General features: G+C 49.8%; 1 protein-coding gene and 1 long non-coding RNA gene across 2 annotated transcripts; one reads left to right on the top strand and one right to left on the bottom strand.

Annotated features, from left to right (window-relative positions):
* Positions 1 to 4,521: 4,521 nt before the first annotated feature.
* On the bottom strand, positions 4,522 to 9,308 carry RAN (RAN, member RAS oncogene family). The gene is made up of 7 exons (XM_016145990.2): positions 9,195 to 9,308; positions 8,598 to 8,643; positions 8,095 to 8,179; positions 7,890 to 8,015; positions 6,612 to 6,799; positions 6,254 to 6,424; positions 4,522 to 6,165 (listed from the first exon to the last, which is right to left on the bottom strand). Exons 2-7 carry the CDS (start codon positions 8,631 to 8,633, stop codon positions 6,121 to 6,123), a joined length of 651 nt encoding a protein of 216 aa, XP_016001476.2. The 5' UTR covers positions 8,634 to 8,643; positions 9,195 to 9,308; the 3' UTR covers positions 4,522 to 6,120.
* Positions 9,309 to 9,510: 202 nt separating this feature from the next.
* On the top strand, positions 9,511 to 10,427 carry LOC118602881. Its single transcript, XR_004950944.1, has 2 exons — positions 9,511 to 9,919; positions 10,081 to 10,427. It is a non-coding gene; the product is annotated as an uncharacterized LOC118602881 (long non-coding RNA).
* The last annotated feature ends 7,808 nt before the right edge of the window (positions 10,428 to 18,235 follow it).

Raw genomic sequence — 18,235 nt, forward strand, 5'->3', positions numbered from 1 at the left:
GGGGACCTGAAGCCACCGGTCTGGGGACGCAGTGGAGCGTGGGAGTGTCCTGCAGGGGCCCGAGCGTCAGCACCTCAGTGACCCAAGGCTACTAAGCTGTGCGACTAGGTGTCCTGCCCCTCAGCATGCGGGGCCCTACGCCCCAGGGTGGCTGTTGTGGCACAGGGAGCATTTAGGTGGCGATTGGGGTTAAATGAGGTGGTGAGGGTGGGGCCTCAATCATGGAGATCTGGTGACCTTCTAAGAGGGCTGTCCCCCTGGAGGAGTGGGCTCAGAGGAAAGGCCACGTACGTGAGGACAAAGGGCCCACAGCAGGCCTGGAAGAGGTGCCCCGGGAACTGACCCTGCCCAGTGAGGACAGGGTCCCCGCGATGGCAGCTCGGGCAGCAGGACCCACACTGAGCCTGACTCATCTCGGAAGGGCCAGGCAACCCTAGAGCCACTGCTGACTCGGCCGCTGGCAGCGACTCAGAGAACAGAAGGCAAGATCGCCGGCCACGGGGACCGTCACTCCCGGTGCGAAGGAGCCTCTGGGGCGTGCAGACCTGCGGGCGTCCGGGCCCTCACGCGCTCTCGTCTGCGATTTAAGCTTTCACTTTCCTCTCTTCGGAGCTTTCTTTGGTCAGCCTTACTTCTCCCCCAGATTTCTCCCCATAAACCCCTCGCCGACGCCCATGTTCCTGGGCCCCACGCTGGAGCGGAACACAGCACAGAGGCTTGAACTTACGGGCTACGTGGCGGCAAGGGGACTAATTATTCAAATGTGCTCAGTTCAGCACGTATTAGTGCCTTTGCGACCGGCACCCTGTCGGACGCCGGGCGTGGAGGTGAAGACGGCACACGCGTGCACACGACATGCTTAAGAAGTCGTGCTGGTTTCCTATCAGGATCTGACAAACCAGGGCACATCTCCAGAGGCTGGAATTTCAGACCATGACGGCGTGGGGGGTGGAGCGGGCGGCCGGTCTGTGCACCGGGAAGCTGTGCCCTTTGGGGGTGCCCCCCCCTCCCCCAGCCAGCCGCCACGTGCTACATGGAGCAGAGCACAGGGACGGCCCTACAAGGCCAGGGAGTGCGTCGGACGTCATGCCGGAAAAAGCGAAAAGCAAATGTTACTCACCCCAAACTGCCCATCGGGTCCCTCTGCCGGGCTGGCCTGAGTGTCTGCAGTAAACGGTGTTCTCCCGAACAATCTGGTTTCCTGCATTTCACACCCAGGGGGTCACCCGCGTGGTGCCTGACAGTTCTGTGGACGCAGTGGCACTGCCTCCGGGTGGCAGTGACTTTGTATGGGTCGTTCGGCTCGTCTCTGCTTCTTGGGGAAGCCCCTTGAGATTTCACCCCCTTGTCGAGGCAGCATACTTACTTACAATAGCCAAAATAGAGAATGACCTGTGTCCACCAACGGAGGGGAGGACGGGTAGGATGGTGTCATGTACACAAGGGAATATTATTCAGCCTCAAAAACGGAAGCCTGTGACTCCCGACATGAATGAAACTCAAGGACATTATGTGAGCTAAGCCAGACACAGCGCCTGTGGGATCTAAAGAACTTGAACTTGCAGGAGCAGAAAGGAGACTGGAAGTTGCTGGGGTCAGGGGTGGGTGGGGGGAGGGAGAAGACGGGCCAGGGCGCAGAGTCTCAGTCATGCAGGACAAATGGCTTCTGGGGCGCTGACGCAGCATGGGACGGGAGTTGGCGTTCGGTTATTCCCCTTAACTGCAGGGGGGACTTTCCGAGCCCCCCGGTGAGTGCCTGAAACCCTGGGCAGCAGAAGATCCTACATGTGCATTTTTCCTAGAAATCAGACCTATGATGTTGAATTTATAGACCGGGCACAGTAAGAGGTGAACGCTAACAACACACAACAGCTATAACTCGCTGTCGGAACAGCTGTGGATGCGGTCTGTCAGGACACCTTACTGTACCCTTCTGGGGGCGGGGTGACACTATGCCTACGTGAGGAGGTGGACGACGTAGGCTTTGAGACGTGGCGTCAGGAGGACCGCTGAGCCATGACGATTGACTGCAGGTAGCCGAAACCTCACGCAGGTGGGACCGCTGTGTATTTTTATACTCGGATTTGCTCAGAGTGGTCTTACGCGTTCCCCACACACAGAGCAGCAAAGGAGGTGACGTGCGTGCTGCCCGCGTCACGGGGGCCAAGAGCTTGGTGGCACCTGGCACTCGCGGAGGCGTTCATCCGTCTGCGATTCTGCCGAGGCGTTTGCTGGACGAGCAGAGGCTCTGACATAACCCTGTGTCATCGTCTGTCCCCTGCGGTGGAGGAGGGACTTGAGCGGGGCGAGGGTCAACGGTCACGGTCCCGGGCACCCTCTGCCTCTCCCGTGGCCTCCCGCTGTGCTCAGTGCACCGAACCCGTGGACGGACTACACGGCCCTGTCCGAGCCTCCCCTGCCTGCGCTTCAGCCGTTGTCCCGCAGGGTCTCTGCCGGCCGGTTGTCTGCTTGCCCCGAACCCTCCCCGCACACCTTCAGATCGCTGCCGCCTGCTCTGAGCTTCCCCTGGCTTCCACAGTAGCACTCACTCTGTCACCGCTCTCTCTGCCTGCCTGCCTGTCTCCCCGGGCGAGCGCACAGCGCAGAGTCCATGCAGTGACCTGTCCGTGGTGTGCACTGGAGTGGCTTTTATTTTGCTTCGTAAAGGGAGGGAACTGAAAACCAATTAAGTTCAAGGTTCCTCTTCCATTGCTGATGGCTAAACAAGGCATCGTTTTAACCCATTCCCTGTTTAGAAACAAGAAGAGCAGCTCCCAGCCAGTGTTATTTTTACATAAACATGCTCTTTTGAGGCTGAAGCAAATCTGAGTGGTTTTCAATGTGAAAATAAAATATAAAAACTGTCGGAGTTATTTTTAAACAGAACTCGACTCTAATCCTAACGTAACAGAAATGTACACACAAATTGGGTTCATCAAATGAATCTTTGGCTAACGACTGTTCGAGACGATGTTAACATCACTTAGAGACACTACGTTTTCTAGGATTTGACATTTTCGGCTATTGAAAATTACTGTATTCCGTAAATGGGCACACCACTACTGAAGCCTGAATGCTGTAAACAGACTGATGTCGTTTGTTTCCACTATCCACACAGAGCCATGCGACTATTTCGTGGCAGACCTGGGGGTGAGGTTTGGACTGTGACCCGAGTTACCTCGGCGTGAAGGCTGCAGCCGCGAGCGCTGTGGGCAAGCCCTCTCGGGGCGCACAGGGAGCGGGCCGGCTCTAACCCAGCTGCCGGCTTTCCTGGCTGGCACTTGCCCTACTTCGGCTGGCATTTGCCCTACTTAACGCAGGGAACAGGCTGGAATCGATGGACCAGTCAGTGCCAGCTGCAAACTCCATGAGCAGAACACGCCGTCAAGTGAGCAGGCCGCCGCGGCAGTCAACTCTGCCCACCCCAATCCTCCCCAACCCCCGTTCCCTTCCTCCTCAGAGCTCCCAGAGAGAACACCGGGCACCCGGGGCGCAGGCTCTGCCCCTGCCCTCACAGTTACCAGACTTAACTGCGGCCTGACCAGGGCCACGACAGCTTGTCCAAAGTGGGGGGCATTCTACTCAGATCAAAAAGCCAGTGTGGGGGCTGCCTGCGCCGAGCAGGTAACCGGGGTTTGCAGATGGAGCATTCCGGCCAAAGTGCGTGAGGCGTGAGGCTGCAGGCGAAGGACGGGCCACACCGCAGCCTGGTGGGCATCCTGCAGCAGGACCTGGGTGTGAGCATACCCATTTCTAAATGTAATCTTAAGTCCCCAACGGCAAGGTCGCCGTGGTGCACCTTCGACCTCCCCAATCTGGCTTCGAGCCGGGGAGGACTGAAGATGAACGATGCCAGCACAGCCCCTGCTACGTTCGGCTTTCGAACAAGTCTCGTAATCTTGGAAGCCAGGATGCCTGCAGCCCCGACGTGGCTGAAGGTGCCACCAAAACACAGGGTCGGCTTGTCCCGCGTGCCCGACTAGCAAGTCTAACCAATTTAACCCAGGAAGTAGTGACGTTTCACCAAAAAACTCACTATTCACTTCAGGTGGCCATGACCAGCCACAAAACTGGTCCTTTATGGAAGTTTGATGTTATTTTTGAAAATCTCTGCCCTTATTTTGAGATGAATAGGGGATTTTAAAAAACTGGCCAGAGGATGCCAGGAACCTGCTTTTAAAAAACATGTTACCCTCACTAAACCTTACCAGTACTGTTTTTAAATTTTGCCATATACTTCAGCAAATGGAACACTCCTACCATCCAAATAAACCAAGGCTCCAGGCTGTCTGTAAATCAGATTTGCTAGGCTTACTCTTAACTAATTTGCTCTAACAGTTACTAACTAGTTTGCATAACCAACGGAGATTACATGGCTTTCAATTCAAGGCCTCCCCAATACCGAATTTGAAAAATCGCGGGGGAAATTTCCCCATTTGTCTGAACTGGATAAAAATCTATCCCCAAGATGATAATCTATGCTATTCAGTATTTCACAGAGCAAATACCAGATTCAGAAAATCCAAGCAAAGTAAAGCAGTGTATTTTGCAGCAATATATTCTTCCAATGACTTGTAAATTCTCTCCCACCCCATATTAAACAAGCAGCTTCCAAAATTCAACTGTTACATTTAAGATTCAGGATATCTGCCACACTTGCATTCTACATGTTACAGACAACATATTCCTTATACCCAATTCTCTGAAATGAACGGTTTTGATTATGGGAAGAAATGTCTCAAATCTGACTTAAAAATCTGGTTCAGAATTGAATATAGCATAGCATATACAGCAATTTAAATCTGTAAGTGAATCTACTCATACCAATTTTAACATCAAATTTATTCAATCCTACCCTTGGTGTCTTATTTGTCCTTGAAGTTATCCTTTCCTACCTTTTTTAGATAAGAAAGTCATTTAAGGAAAATTGGACCTAAAGAACTTTGGTAAACTAAACTATAGCAGTACTTACATGAGCAAAATAGCTCTCATTTTTAAGACTAATTACTACAGTAGTGTCACTGGGTCAAATTCAGGCCAGACCCAATTCATGTTTAAATGTGGAAACCACACAAAAGATAAATGCTCATCAAGTTCTGCAGTCCGTCTCACTGCTGAGAGGCAACTGACGTCTACTCTCCTGCTGCAGCATTCCGGTTCCTGTGTGTGCACGTGCACAGCTCAAACACCATTCAGGAAAAAAACCATTAAAGCTGTGCTGCATCTAACTTAAACCCTTAATTTTTGGCATCTTTAAAGTAGCATCAACTTTACATTAAACATGTTAACACTAAAACAAAAGCAAATAAATGCATCATTTATATTCATTTTTAATGGGTAAGACTTCTCTCAGTCTTGCTATCATCTGTATGGTTTTGCCCATGAGACTTTAAAAAGCTCCACATTAGCAGTTACTTCTGCCACAGGATAAAAGCAACTGTGATTCTTAAAATGCCTATTTCAAATGTCTAAGACCTGGGCCACATAAACCTGGACAAGCTCTGCCCTGACACCCCAAGCCCGAAGGCTAGTGGAGGTATTATTTCAAACTAACTTCATTGACAATATTTACACTTAACCACTTACTAAATAAAATACTGTTGAGCTGTCATTTGTGTGAAATGGTTCAAATGTACAAAAAATAAAGACACAAGAATTTAACCTAACTCCAAACTAAATAACAGTAAAGACAATCTAAATAATTAACAGCAGTTTTCCTATTAGTGGTTTTTAAATGCTTACTGAACAAGGGATGAGCTCGCTTGCTTAGATATTTGAAATACAACTTTATTCTGATTCTAAACGGAAAAGAACGGGAATGACAATAACAAACAAGGTTTCACCACTGAGTATTGTGATGTGACCGTAGCGATCTTATATTTGAAACTCAATAAGGAAACAACTGCGTTCCAAAACAGCTAAATATGCAGGTCCAAAAAAATGAAGGTTTTTTTAACTGCCACATTCACTCCGAAGCCCATTCATCTCCTTCAGCATCCCAGATTAAGCACATGTTCTGCTTAGCTACATAACAAAGTGGCAAACACGCTGCACCACTGACATCACAGGACAGCTGCCTATAAAACTAGACGTCTGACGCTGGGCTCCAGCTTCACTTTCTCACAGGTCGTCATCCTCATCCGGCAGAGCAGTTGTCTGAGCAACCTAGAGAGACACGAAAAGACCGTAATGCTCCAGCTGCAAGCTGTGACGAACGTGCCAAATCTAACGCCATCAGGCGAAAACGTCATACCTCTAGATCGTGCTCATACTGTGCTGCCAACGCTGGGTCCATGACAACCTCCGGTGGGGCGAGAGCAGGCATGGCAACGAACTCCAAGTTAGGGTCTCCGATTAGTTTTCTAGCAAGCCAGAGGAAGGGCTTTTCAAAGTTGTAGTTGCTTTTGGCGGAAATGTCATAGTACTGTTTAAAAGACAATTAATTTTAAACAATCCATTACTTGAATGATTATTCTAGGGAATGTTTCTAAACAAAAAATGAAATCTCTTTCAATTCATACATCAAAGATATCTATGAGTCACTTTCATGGACCTACATTGCAATTTCACCTAAGGGTCGTATTTCGGTCAAAAAGTTTTAAGGAACAAACCTGAAGATTCTTCTTTCGGTGGAAGACAATTGATTTTGCCTTAACTTTCCTGTCCTTAATATCCACTTTGTTGCCACACAACACGATGGGGATGTTTTCACATACTCGTACCAGATCTCTATGCCAGTTAGGCACATTCTTGTAAGTGACTCTCGAAGTTACGTCAAACATTATAATGGCACACTGGGCTGAAAGATGGAGTTACAGTGATTAGTGCACACCTAGGAATTCACTATAGGGATGAGAAACGCTAAGAACTACGAATTCTAACTCATACTCTCAGGCCAAACTCTAGGCCATCTAGATATCTCCACTCAATTTCAAGATCTCTTCCAATTCCAAGTCTCTTGTTAGCTCATAAACAATACTGTTTAAAATCCCTGTTTATTTTACATGGCGTGTAAAAGACCAGCTTACCATATCAAACCTCTCCCTGCCGTTACTTCATCATTGTTTCTGCCTCATCCCCCAAAGTATCCAAAGTACATGAATGATAGAGCAGCATTTCAGAATTCATCTCCCGCGTTATGGGGGTTGACGAATTTATTTTTTAAAAGGCTCTTACATGGTTGAATGTTATTTTTTGAAAAATTAGGTGAGTCTATATATGACTTGTATAAACCGCCACGACAAAATGAATAAAAGAACAAGCCAGAATTCGCATGGTATAAAAGTTTAACTAAAGAATGTTTTGAAGGGGAGAAGGGAGCAGAATCCTTGTATTTATACCCTCAAAGCTAAAGGCACTGAAGGATTTCCAACATTTTTTTTTATTGAGACTCCAGAAAATGAGTTATTCTTTACTCATCTTTTTGTTTGGTATGACAACAGTGTTTAAATAAAGCACTGAAAAAATGTACAAAATTTTTTGTAAAATTAAAAAGAAACCAGCTGGTCAAACTGTTTACTATCTTTTTAATGAAGCGGACAAGAAATAACCACCAAAACACATACCCTAAGTTTTCAAATACAGAACCGCAGCAACAGCATGTCTGTTCTTTTTACATCAAGAGCCTCAGCACAAACCATAGTTTTCAAAAGTGCCTATCATGACACACCATGCTATGAAACGACACAGACAACTCTCATACGATCTCCCCTTCAAATGAAGGCCAACTCCCCGGAGGCAGCATCTCTTTCTCCTCTATATGAATCACACAATTCCCAGTACAGTCAGTGTCCAGCTTGCGTTTACTTGAATAGATCTGATCATCAGTGAACGACTGGAAAACTAAACTACAAATCCTCTCAGATGTTCGTTACAAATCAAATACTCACCTTGGATGTAATAGCCATCTCTTAGGCCACCAAACTTCTCCTGACCAGCTGTGTCCCACACATTGAACTTGATAGGTCCTCTGTTGGTGTGGAACACAAGGGGATGGACCTCCACACCCAAGGTAGCTGAAACACAAGCGTTTCAAGTTAGTCGACAAACTCGTGCATCTCATGACAAATTTCCACACCGTCTTTCCCCACATACCTACATATTTCTTCTCAAATTCACCAGTCAGATGACGTTTCACAAATGTTGTTTTTCCAGTCCCACCATCACCAACCAACACAAGCTGTTAGAAAACAAATTTCTGAAATAAGCCCCGAACATGTTACACTTCAGGATCCCCGAATGACATAGCCGTTGACACTTTCTGGACCCAACTGCACCGCGGGGAACCACTTTGCATAACCCCTTAAGCACACTTCGAGGGCCCAAGTAAGCGGCCCTGTCCCGCCTAGTGACTGGAGGCCATCGAACTTTCTGTCCCCCGTCCTGGAGGACGGGGCTGACGCTGCCAGCCCGCTTCGGGGGCGCTGGAGGGCCACCGCGGCGCGAGCACGCTGGCCGCTGACAAAGCACGCCCGCCTGTGCTCATGAAAGAAACGTCCGCCAGAGCCGCCCGGACGAGAGCCGCCCCGCGTCCCCGAGGGCGCTGCCCTCCAGCCACTCGCGCCCGCCACGGCACCCCACTCCCGAGCGTCACCTACTTTGAACTGCACTTGGGGTTCTCCTTGGGCAGCCATCGTGATGTTACTGCGGAGAAAGAGCGGTCAGGCCGGCCGCGGGCGCGGAGCACATGGCGGCCCAGCCCACGTGCCGGCCCACAAAGGCCCGCGACCGGCCCAGCCCGGCCGGACCCCGCCGCCCCGCGCCCGCCGCCCGCGGACGCACGCGGGCCGGGCCGCGAGGGCGCGCAATGGCGGCGGGCGGCGGCTGTCCCCGCCCAGCCCATTCAGCGCCGGGGTCTGGCTGCGCGCCCGCCCGAGGGGAGGCTCGCTCGGCCGGAGGTCGGCGCGGGCCGCCGAAAGCGCCTGCTCACGCGCGGCGGCCGGGCCCTCTTCCCTCCGGCCTCCGCGCCGGCCTCCCCGCCGCCCGGGCCTCCCCTCAGGGCCCACGGTCCTCAGACCCCGGCGCGGCCCGCGGCCTCCGCGACCGGGAGGAAGCAGAGCCCGCGCCCGCCGCCCAGAACCCGGAGTAACCGCCGCCTCACGGCCGCCGCCCGCCTGCCACCCCCTCCCGGGCCTCGGGCCTCCGCCCTCGGTCCCCCGCCCTGGTCCCCGGCCCGGCCGCGCCGCCGCCTCTACCTTCCAGAAGCGTCTCCGGGCCCGTCTGACTGAGAGCTGGAAAGATGGCGGAAGCGCAATTCAAATGCCCGGAGACGCAGCCGACGCCGGCGCGCGCCGAACAGGGGCGGGGCAACGGCGCCGCGCCGCTCCCACGTGGCCTTGCGCGCACGCGCACGTACGCCGCCGGCCTGGGCGGCCTCACCCGTCGGACCCGAGCGCAGGAAGAGGCCGGCGGTGTGGCGGGCGCGCGCACGCACGCCGGCCCGCGGAGACACGTGCGCCAACCCGGAGGGCGGGTTCCCGTGCGCGCATGCGCTGACGGCGAGGCGGCGCGCCCTGCTGCAGTCGCGGTCATGGAGCTAGGAGCCCGGGCCCCTTGGGCGGGAAACCAGGGGAGGCGGCCCACACAAAGCCTGTGGTCGCCTGGCACCAACACCGGCACAGCGGCCCCCCGCCGCCGCCATGTTAGGCTTGCGGGCCCCCGTCCCCGCCCCTTGGTCTCAATCGGGACCTTTTGGGGGGTAAAATATGTCTATTGGTCAGCGGGCTTTGTGGCGGTTTCCTGCAGACAGGGTGATGAAACTGCATTTTCAGCCTTGGCAGCTCATCCTAGTTACAAACATGGGTGCAATCCGTGAGTGTTTAGGTTCCAGACTCTTGAGATGAAGACGTCAATTCCAGACAAGGGCCATGCAGTCAGAAGTCGCTTGCTCCTGCGGTTGCCCACCTCGGGGTCGGCACGGGTAGGAGAAGAGATTAATCACCAGTTCAGCAACTACCCAGTCACTTTTAGCGAAGTTGTGGGCCGAATGGAGTCCTCCAACCTCATGTCCTAAGTCTAAGGTTTTGGGCATTTTAGACACAGCCCCAATTCTTTAATTCATATCTTGGTCCCCCTCCCCAGGCAAGCAGCCACAACTGGCAGCAAGAGCAGGCAGCCCATAGCCTCACCGGTAGTCAAGTTCCTCAGAAAAGATTCCACCACGGGGACTCTTCCGGAGCGGAGAGAGGCCAATGACCAAGCAGTTAGCCTCATAGTCCTGAGCGCACTTGCAAGCAAGTCTGTTGGGAACCCAAGTGACGCAAATTGGGCACAACACCTGAGAACCTGCCTGCTGGGAACTCCAGTCCGAGTCCTAAAGGACCCTCAGGAAAACACCAAGGAGAGCTCCATGCTGCAGGTGGGAGTGTAAATTGGTTCAGCCTCTTGGGAGAGCAGAGACTAATAAAACATAAATGTTCAGAGCTCATGTCCCTACATTTCCATTTCTAGGGAGACGCTCTCAAGTTAAACTCACACATGCGCAAGGAGACACGTAGCACAGCATTCACTGCGACGTAATTTATTGTAAAAAAAAAAAAATGACACAAATGTCCATCAGTAGAGGAATATATAGATACGTCATTTATATTGTGGATCACTGTAAGCATTGAAAAGGAATGAAATTTATATCAGCAGAGTTAGACTCAAAAGGATAACGTTGAGAAAAAAAACGAGAGCAAGGGAAATGTGATAATAGCGTTACACAGTCTGACTACAGCAGATATAATTTTACATAGAGTTCATATAACGCCACTTACGTATATTTTTTACAAACACGTAAAACTGTTCTTGGATGTATGTCTAAAATTTTTAAGTTCACTGCAAGGACATAGGCTAATGTCCTATGATTCTGATGGCTGTTGCTTTGAGAGACAGGAGTATGATGGAATTGGGCAGAGGGGTCAAAGACTTTATCTCCAATGTTCTAATTATTTTTTTAAAAAAAGGTCATGAAAGCAAATATGACAACATATTAACTTTTGTACAGGTTTATACCTGTGGCATTTAAAAAAAGAATTTCCACCGAAAAACCAAGGGAAAATGTCAAACCAAGCGTATCAGTTGCTCTCATGCCCAGTCTTCTGGGTGGTTTGTTCATTAGCTGCGAGTCTTTAGCTGGCTCAACCCCACAACTTCTAAGGATCATCATCTTAAGGACCACTGTGAAAACCCCCAAGAAAACCGCCCAAGCTATTCCAATTGTCAATAGCTTTGCAGTGCACAGACGTACTTGCTTGTCTTTGCCATCTGATGTGGACTGCAAACCCATGCTTCACCTGTAGTTTAAAAAACTTCAGCCAAATACACAAAAGAGATGTATACAGAATTACAAAAAAGTTACCAAAAAAAAAGAGCATAAGGAATTTCAGCATCCATTCTGCTGATTGCCCCCAAATTAACATTGCTTACTCTGTCCTTGATCCTTATCACTCCCTCCTCTCTCAGTGTGTAGTTATGATTTTTTAATACGGTGTCCATATATATGATCTCCCCTTCCGAGATGTTTGCAAGTAAGTAGCCCAGAGGTCGCCCCTCCATGTGTGTTATACCCCTAACACTAAGCACGTTCTGTTCCGTGACCAGTGTGTGGTCATCAGAATTCGGGAAGTTAGCGTCCTCATTGTCTGTATCTAATCTTCAGACCTTAACTGCCAGTAATCTTCTTCCTGTCCGTCGTCTGGTGCAGGATCCACCTGGCTTCATGCACCACGTTTACCTGTCCTGCCTTTCTGTCCTTTCCAGTCAGGGACAGCTACTGTCATCGTCTCTCCTGACCTCGACACTTGGGCTGAGTGTTTTGCGGGCCAGTTATTTTGTAGCCTGTTCTTCTGTGTGGCTTGGTCTGGTACTTTCTCAGGTGGAGTCAGGTTATGAAGTTTGGGTCGGGACACCATGGAGCTGCTGTTTCCCTCTCAGCGTCTCGTCGGGAGGCACAGAACGATCTTAAAACACCTCAGACTGTCCTCCTCTCCTAAACCCTGCGATGGCTTCCTATCTGTCTCACTTAGGTACATGAAGTCCACACGTTACGTGAATTTGCTTGTGCCCCATCTCGGGCTGCTCTCCCCATAATTCTACCACAGCTACACAAGCCTCTCTGGACGTTCCCTTGGCCAAGGTTGTTCCTGCCTCAGGGCCTTTGCACTTACTGGTTCCTCTGCCTAAAATGCACTCCCTGCATGTCTGTGCCTGACAGGTGCTTTCTTTCCCTCAGGTCGCAGCTCTGCCGTCACCTCCTCAGGTAGGCCTGCCTGACCACCCTTTATAACATGGCATTGTCACACCAGCCAGTCCCCATTTCAGCGCCCGTTTCATTATCTCCGAAGCGCTTACTGCTCGCTTAATTACTCAGCAGCTTGCTTTTGCGTCTTTCTTTTCCTCACAGGAATAAACTAAGCACCTCATTTGGCAGGGCGTTGAAGGAGTCTAGCACAGTGCCTGGCACGCGATGGGCGCTCAGTCAATGTCTGTCGAATTCTTGAGTGAATTATTCTTACCCCCATCTGAATGCGGAAAGAGGAGCCAGAAACGGCAGCATTATATTCTACTACTACTAATAGTGATTTAAACGTGCAAGCTTATTAGAATTTTAAGAATATGATCTCGTGTTCAAGACTAACATTAAGCAAAATAGCAAACATTTGCCAAACATACAGCCAAGCTTCCAAGCTTTTCTATTCGTGCTGTTTCCCTCCACTTTTCTGAGTTTCCAAAAATAACAGGGAAGCTATTCGCAAAGATTTTGTCATCCGATTCATTCATGGGGGGGTGGGTGACTATCAGAAACTTATCAAATGAGATATTTTCTTTATCTGACAGTCGGTTTCCTGCGTGGAGCGTACCTCATGCACAGATTACATGCTGCGTTTTAGCATTAGCACGGAAATTATTTTCCTCACAAGAAAAACAGAGACTTGTATATCCACACCACACAGCCATCTGATCTCTCCCACAAAAAGATCGGAACAGGGCACGGGACACGCTGGGGGCAGGTGATCCCACCTTTGGGTGTGTTGCTGTCGTGTGCTGCAGTAGGTCACAAGGTACTTTCTGTCTGAACTAGTTGCCAGCATTGTAAAACGTGATGGTTTTTAAATAAATCCGCAAATTCTTTGGTATTTCCTGCTTTAAATTTGGGCCTAATTTTCCTGTCCTGGAGTGCGAGCCGGACTTGGTGACTTACGCCTAATGGAGGGAGTATGTGAGGATAGTGTGACTTCCGAGACTGGCAGAGGCTCTGTGGCTTCCACCTTGCTGACTGGAGGAAGCCAGTTACCACATTGCGGGTGGACCAGTCACTACACTGCGTGGGTCGAGGCTTTGGTGGCTTGCAGCCCTGTGTGCATCGTACCTGAAGTTTCATGGGCTCCTGGGGCCTTGAGTCGAAACCACCCAATCACGTCAGCCCTGAATTCCTGGGGCATGGAAACTGTGAGAAAATACTGTTTATTGTCATTGCAAGCCACTAAGTTTGGGTGTAATTTGCTATGCAGTGATAATAGCTAATACAGAAAATAAGTACATTTTACATAAAAATCTGGTTTCTTTTGAAAATCAAGATTGGGAGGCGCCGAGCCCGATTTCTCACGTGGCCACACACAGCCGCAGTCCTCACACGTGGGGCAAACACTGCCCGTTGCCTCTGGCCCCGCCATTCTCCACTAAATCTCAGACAGCTGGCCCAGTGTCATTTGCCCCTTGTCACCCGACACTCCACCAGCTCTGTTCACTTCCCTGCCTGAGTCCTGAAATGTTTACATTCACAGCCTCTAGTGAGTCGAAGACGCAGGGATGAGCAAATACATAGATTTCTCCATTCAAATAATGTTTGTTGAGCACCTACTATGTGCCAGGCACTCCCCAAGGACTGAGGCATGGAATAAAACAGACCAAAAGCTCCTGGTCTTACAGAGCTCTCATTCTAGAAGGAAGAAACAGGAAATAGGCTTGATGAGTAAGCGAAACGTATGATGTAGTGATGATCACTAAGGGGAAAAATACGGCAGGTAAAGAGTTTACAGGAAGTCAGAGGAAGGGGGTCATAGTAAGTTGACCAGCGGGCCTTCCCTGTAAGCATGACATTGGAGCCAAGACCCGCCGAAGGTGAGGGAGGGAGACACAGAGGTACCTGAGGCGAGAGAGCGCCAGGGAGAAGGACTGGCCAGGGCGAAGGCTGTGAGGCGGAGCCGCCGGGGCTGTCGGCCTGCCTGCGGGCCTGTGGAGGGCAGACAGGCTGGGGTGCACGTGGTGCGGGTGGGGTGGGGCAAGTTTTGATGTATTGCTGCACAAACTGAGCGCAAGGGGCCTCTTGTGTTGGGAACGACTGCTTCTTTTTCTGCAAGGTGGATTTAGAAGCAGACTGCTGGCAGTCTGCGGTGGGACGGAGTGCTCTCTGTGAAAGAAATTTCAGTTTGCGTCCCGCGTCACCTTAGCAGAGTCTAGTCCAGGAAAAGAGGTTAGAAAATATCATAAGGACACAGAAGGATCTTGCAGGACATAAGGAGACTTCCCAGAGGTTGAGACAGGCCAGGGACATTTTAGATCTATCCAACCATCTGACATCCATCCATCCACCCAACCATCCATCCATCCATCCATCCAGCATCCATCTATCTATTATCTATCTACCTATCATCTAACTGTATCTATCTATCTACCCATCTTTAGATATCTAAATATTTATATTTATGTCCAGATATATATATATATGATACAGTATCTATATAATACATGGCATAGTATTTATGTAGTATCTATATCTAGGTACAGATAGATATAGATACTTACATACGCATATGTAGATATATATATAATTTTAAAAGTATAAATATGAAAAATCCAGATACATATATTTTTCCAGTGTATATATTTAAATGTATATATTTTTTAAATTTCAGAATTTTTTCACGGTTTCAAAAATTGTGGCCCACTTAACATGCTCGCTTTAACGAACTGACTCTTATGAGACACAGTGATCACCTGTGTGCAACATACCTGTGCTATTTATACTGTAATTACAGGCGTCCTGGTTTCCCAGGGCTGCCGTAACAAATAGTACACACCAGGGGCCTTAAAGTAAGAGAAATTTCTTCTCTCCCAGTTCTGGGATTCCAAAACCAAGGTGCGGGCAGGGCCACGCGCTCTCCGAAGGCTCCAGGGGACAGTCGGTTCCAGGCTTTTCTCTTTGCTTCTGCTGCTGCAGGCTCGTGGCTGCATCACCCCGACCTCCTCCTCCTGCGCCCATAGCCTTCTCCCTGGGGCTCTTCACGTTCTCCTCGCTTTGTGTGCATCTGCATCCTATTCTCCTCTTCCTCTAAGGACCCCGGCCATGTCGGCTGAGGGCCTGCCATCGTGGCCTCATCTTAACTTGATTATGTCTGCAGAAACCCTATTTCCAAATAACGTCCCATTCGCAGGTGGAGCAGGGGTTAGGACTCCAACATATCTTTCTGGGGGACACAATTCAACCCATAATGTGGGGTTTATATATACGTGTATGTATTTGCTAAAACAGTTCAGAACAGGGGCACGAGCTTAGGGCTGTGTGATGGCTGTTTTCTTGTGTTGATTCTGACAGCAGGTCTCAGAGCTGCCTGGCCATATAACCTCACTCAGACAGAGGCGGGGGGAGCACAGGGCTGTGTGTCTTTCCACATTACCATCTGCCTTATGTAATAGCCACCACATCAGTGAATCCTATGTTGTATAAACCTGCCACTACCAATAGACCTATCGCCTTTTTTTTTTTTTAGCTTTTCCTTCTACTAAAACAATGTGGTGGTTAGCATCCTTAATGCATATATTTGCATCCCAGGGTTTTTATTGTCATTTAAATTCCTCAAGAGGAACTGCGGATCTCCTAGTTCTGTTGTCCCCGGAGGTTGGAATTTGAATTTGCTTTTCCTGATTGTCAGTCGTGTGCATCTTTTCATCCCCACGTGCCATTTCAGCCCTGTAGTTCAAAAGGTGGCCCCTCAGAAGTGACCTGACTGCAGCATCTCAAGTCTTTTTCCTCTCGAACGGTATCGACACTAAAACAAAAGCCAGGAATCATAATGTGTGAAAGATTTCATCCCCTTTCCATTCATGTGAATGAAGACTTTAAGTAATCCTCTGAAAAATAAGCTGAGGGTATGTGTGGTGTGCAGAACAGCGGCCCCAAAGGTGTCCAGGCCCTACCCCCCGATAACCTGTGACTGTACTACTACCTTCCATGGCAAAAGGACTTTGCAGACGTGATCGACAGTGTGGACCTTGAGATGCGGAACCTCTGGGGGTCCAGTGTGGTCATGTGGGCCCTTCGAAGTGGAGAACTGGCTGTGGTGGAAGGGGCTGTGACAATGGAGAAAGGATCAGAGCAATGCCGCACTGCCGGCTTTGACGACGGAGGAAGGGGCCGTGAGCCAAGGGATGTGGGTGCCTCCAGGAGCTGGAAAACAGCTGGAAAACGGAAGGAAACGGAACCCCTCCTAGAGCTTCCAGAAAAAGCTCTAGGAGCCCGCCGAGACATCTGGCTCCCACAACTGTAAGATAAGTTTGTGTTATTTTAAGTCACTAGGTCTGTGGTAATTTGTTATAGCAGCGATAGGAGACTAACAACGATATGTGACTTCATAAAGCTATTCCTAGATAATGTATTCAGCCTCGTCTTTAGAAGGGTAACCTGTTTCTAAGCTTAACATAAAGATAAATTAACCATGGCTTAAAAGCTTCATCTTCATTTCAATTTACATTCCATACCCAGGATCAGGAGAAGACAAAGTGAATTCTAACTCAGTCTTCAACTAACAATCAGAACAAATAATCCTGTGGTCAAGCCGCAGTCATTCTCAGTTCTTTAGGGTTTCTGAATTTAAATGGATTCTTAAAATTTTTCCCTATTTCCTTAAGTCCAATAAAAAACTAAATGAGAATCACAGAATTTAAAAATAGGAAGGAATCTTGCTGGTTCACAACCAAACTCTGCTCTCGGCCATAAAGGGGTACTTTGGATGAGTTATTCTAAACCTTTGTGCTTCCGTTTTCTTGGGGGTGATACGCAGAGTCCCCCCCCCCCTCGCAGGGGGAACGAGGGGCTGAGTGAGTTAGAGCACTGTGCACACAGGGTGAGCACTCATAAATGGAAGCCTTAGTATGCCCAGGCCACCCGTCTCACTCTGTGATAGAAGAATGTGAAGTTAGTTCACTGTGGGAAGCTTTCATTCATCCAACACATTTATTAAACACCTTACATGTGCTGGGCCCCATTCTAGGTGTTGGAAATAATCTGTTAGCAAAGTGGACAAAAATCCCTGCCCTCAGTGGAGTACAGTGATTCCCCCCTCATCCGTGGGGGATATGTCCCAAGATCCCCAGCGGATGCCCCACACCAAGGATGGTACTGAACCTATATATACTAGGTTTTCTCCTATACGTACAGTCGTATGATAAAGTCTGATGTACGAATTAGGCCCTGTAAGAGGTTAACTATAACCAGTAATGAACTAGAACAACTGTAAGAACATACTGTAATAAAAGTTGTGTGAATGTGGTCCCTCTTCCCCTAAATAGATGGTTGTGCTGGACCCGCCTTTTCATTTAAAGAAAGCACGTCCTGGCTTCTCTGGCATGTCCGAATTGACAGCGGTACATATTCAAGAAGATGAACACTCTGCAAGTCCCGCCTGTGCCATAACTTTGAGTTATGTCCCTGAAGCACTGTGCGCCTTACTTTATCTCTTCTTTCTCTGCACAAAACCCTGGCGCGGACCCTTACAGAGAAGACCTGTTGGGAGTCTGCAAACCCAAAGCGACCCCCAGCTCTTCTTTTCCATAGCCTTGCTAAAGCTGTCATCAAAATTTTCACGATTTTTAAAAAGAGAAATAAAACGAATGTAAGACACAAACAAAAACAAATCAAGAAGGGACGAATGGGACATCTAGTGAAGAGGTGGTCAGAATACAATTTGGAAGGGCACGGCCCGCTCCGTCGTCCCTGAAGGCCCCGCCCACCCTCAGGCCCCACCCTCCACCCAGACCCCGCCCCTCCCCGTGAGACGCCGTCGCTTCCCCACCCCAGTAGGCCCCGCCCCTCCCTCCGGGCCCCGCCCCGGCCCGGCGTGGCCCCGCCCCTCCCCGCTAGGCTCCGCCCCCGGGCCGCGGCATTCCCTCAGGAAGGCTCCCGCGGTCGGCGTGGACCCGGGCGCGGCGCGGGCCGGACATGCGCAGAGCGCGCGGGCGCGGTTGCCGTGGCAGC

The sequence above is a fragment of the Rousettus aegyptiacus genome, unplaced genomic scaffold (assembly GCF_014176215.1).
Source record: "Rousettus aegyptiacus isolate mRouAeg1 unplaced genomic scaffold, mRouAeg1.p scaffold_m13_p_5, whole genome shotgun sequence".
NCBI lineage: Eukaryota > Metazoa > Chordata > Mammalia > Chiroptera > Pteropodidae > Rousettus > Rousettus aegyptiacus.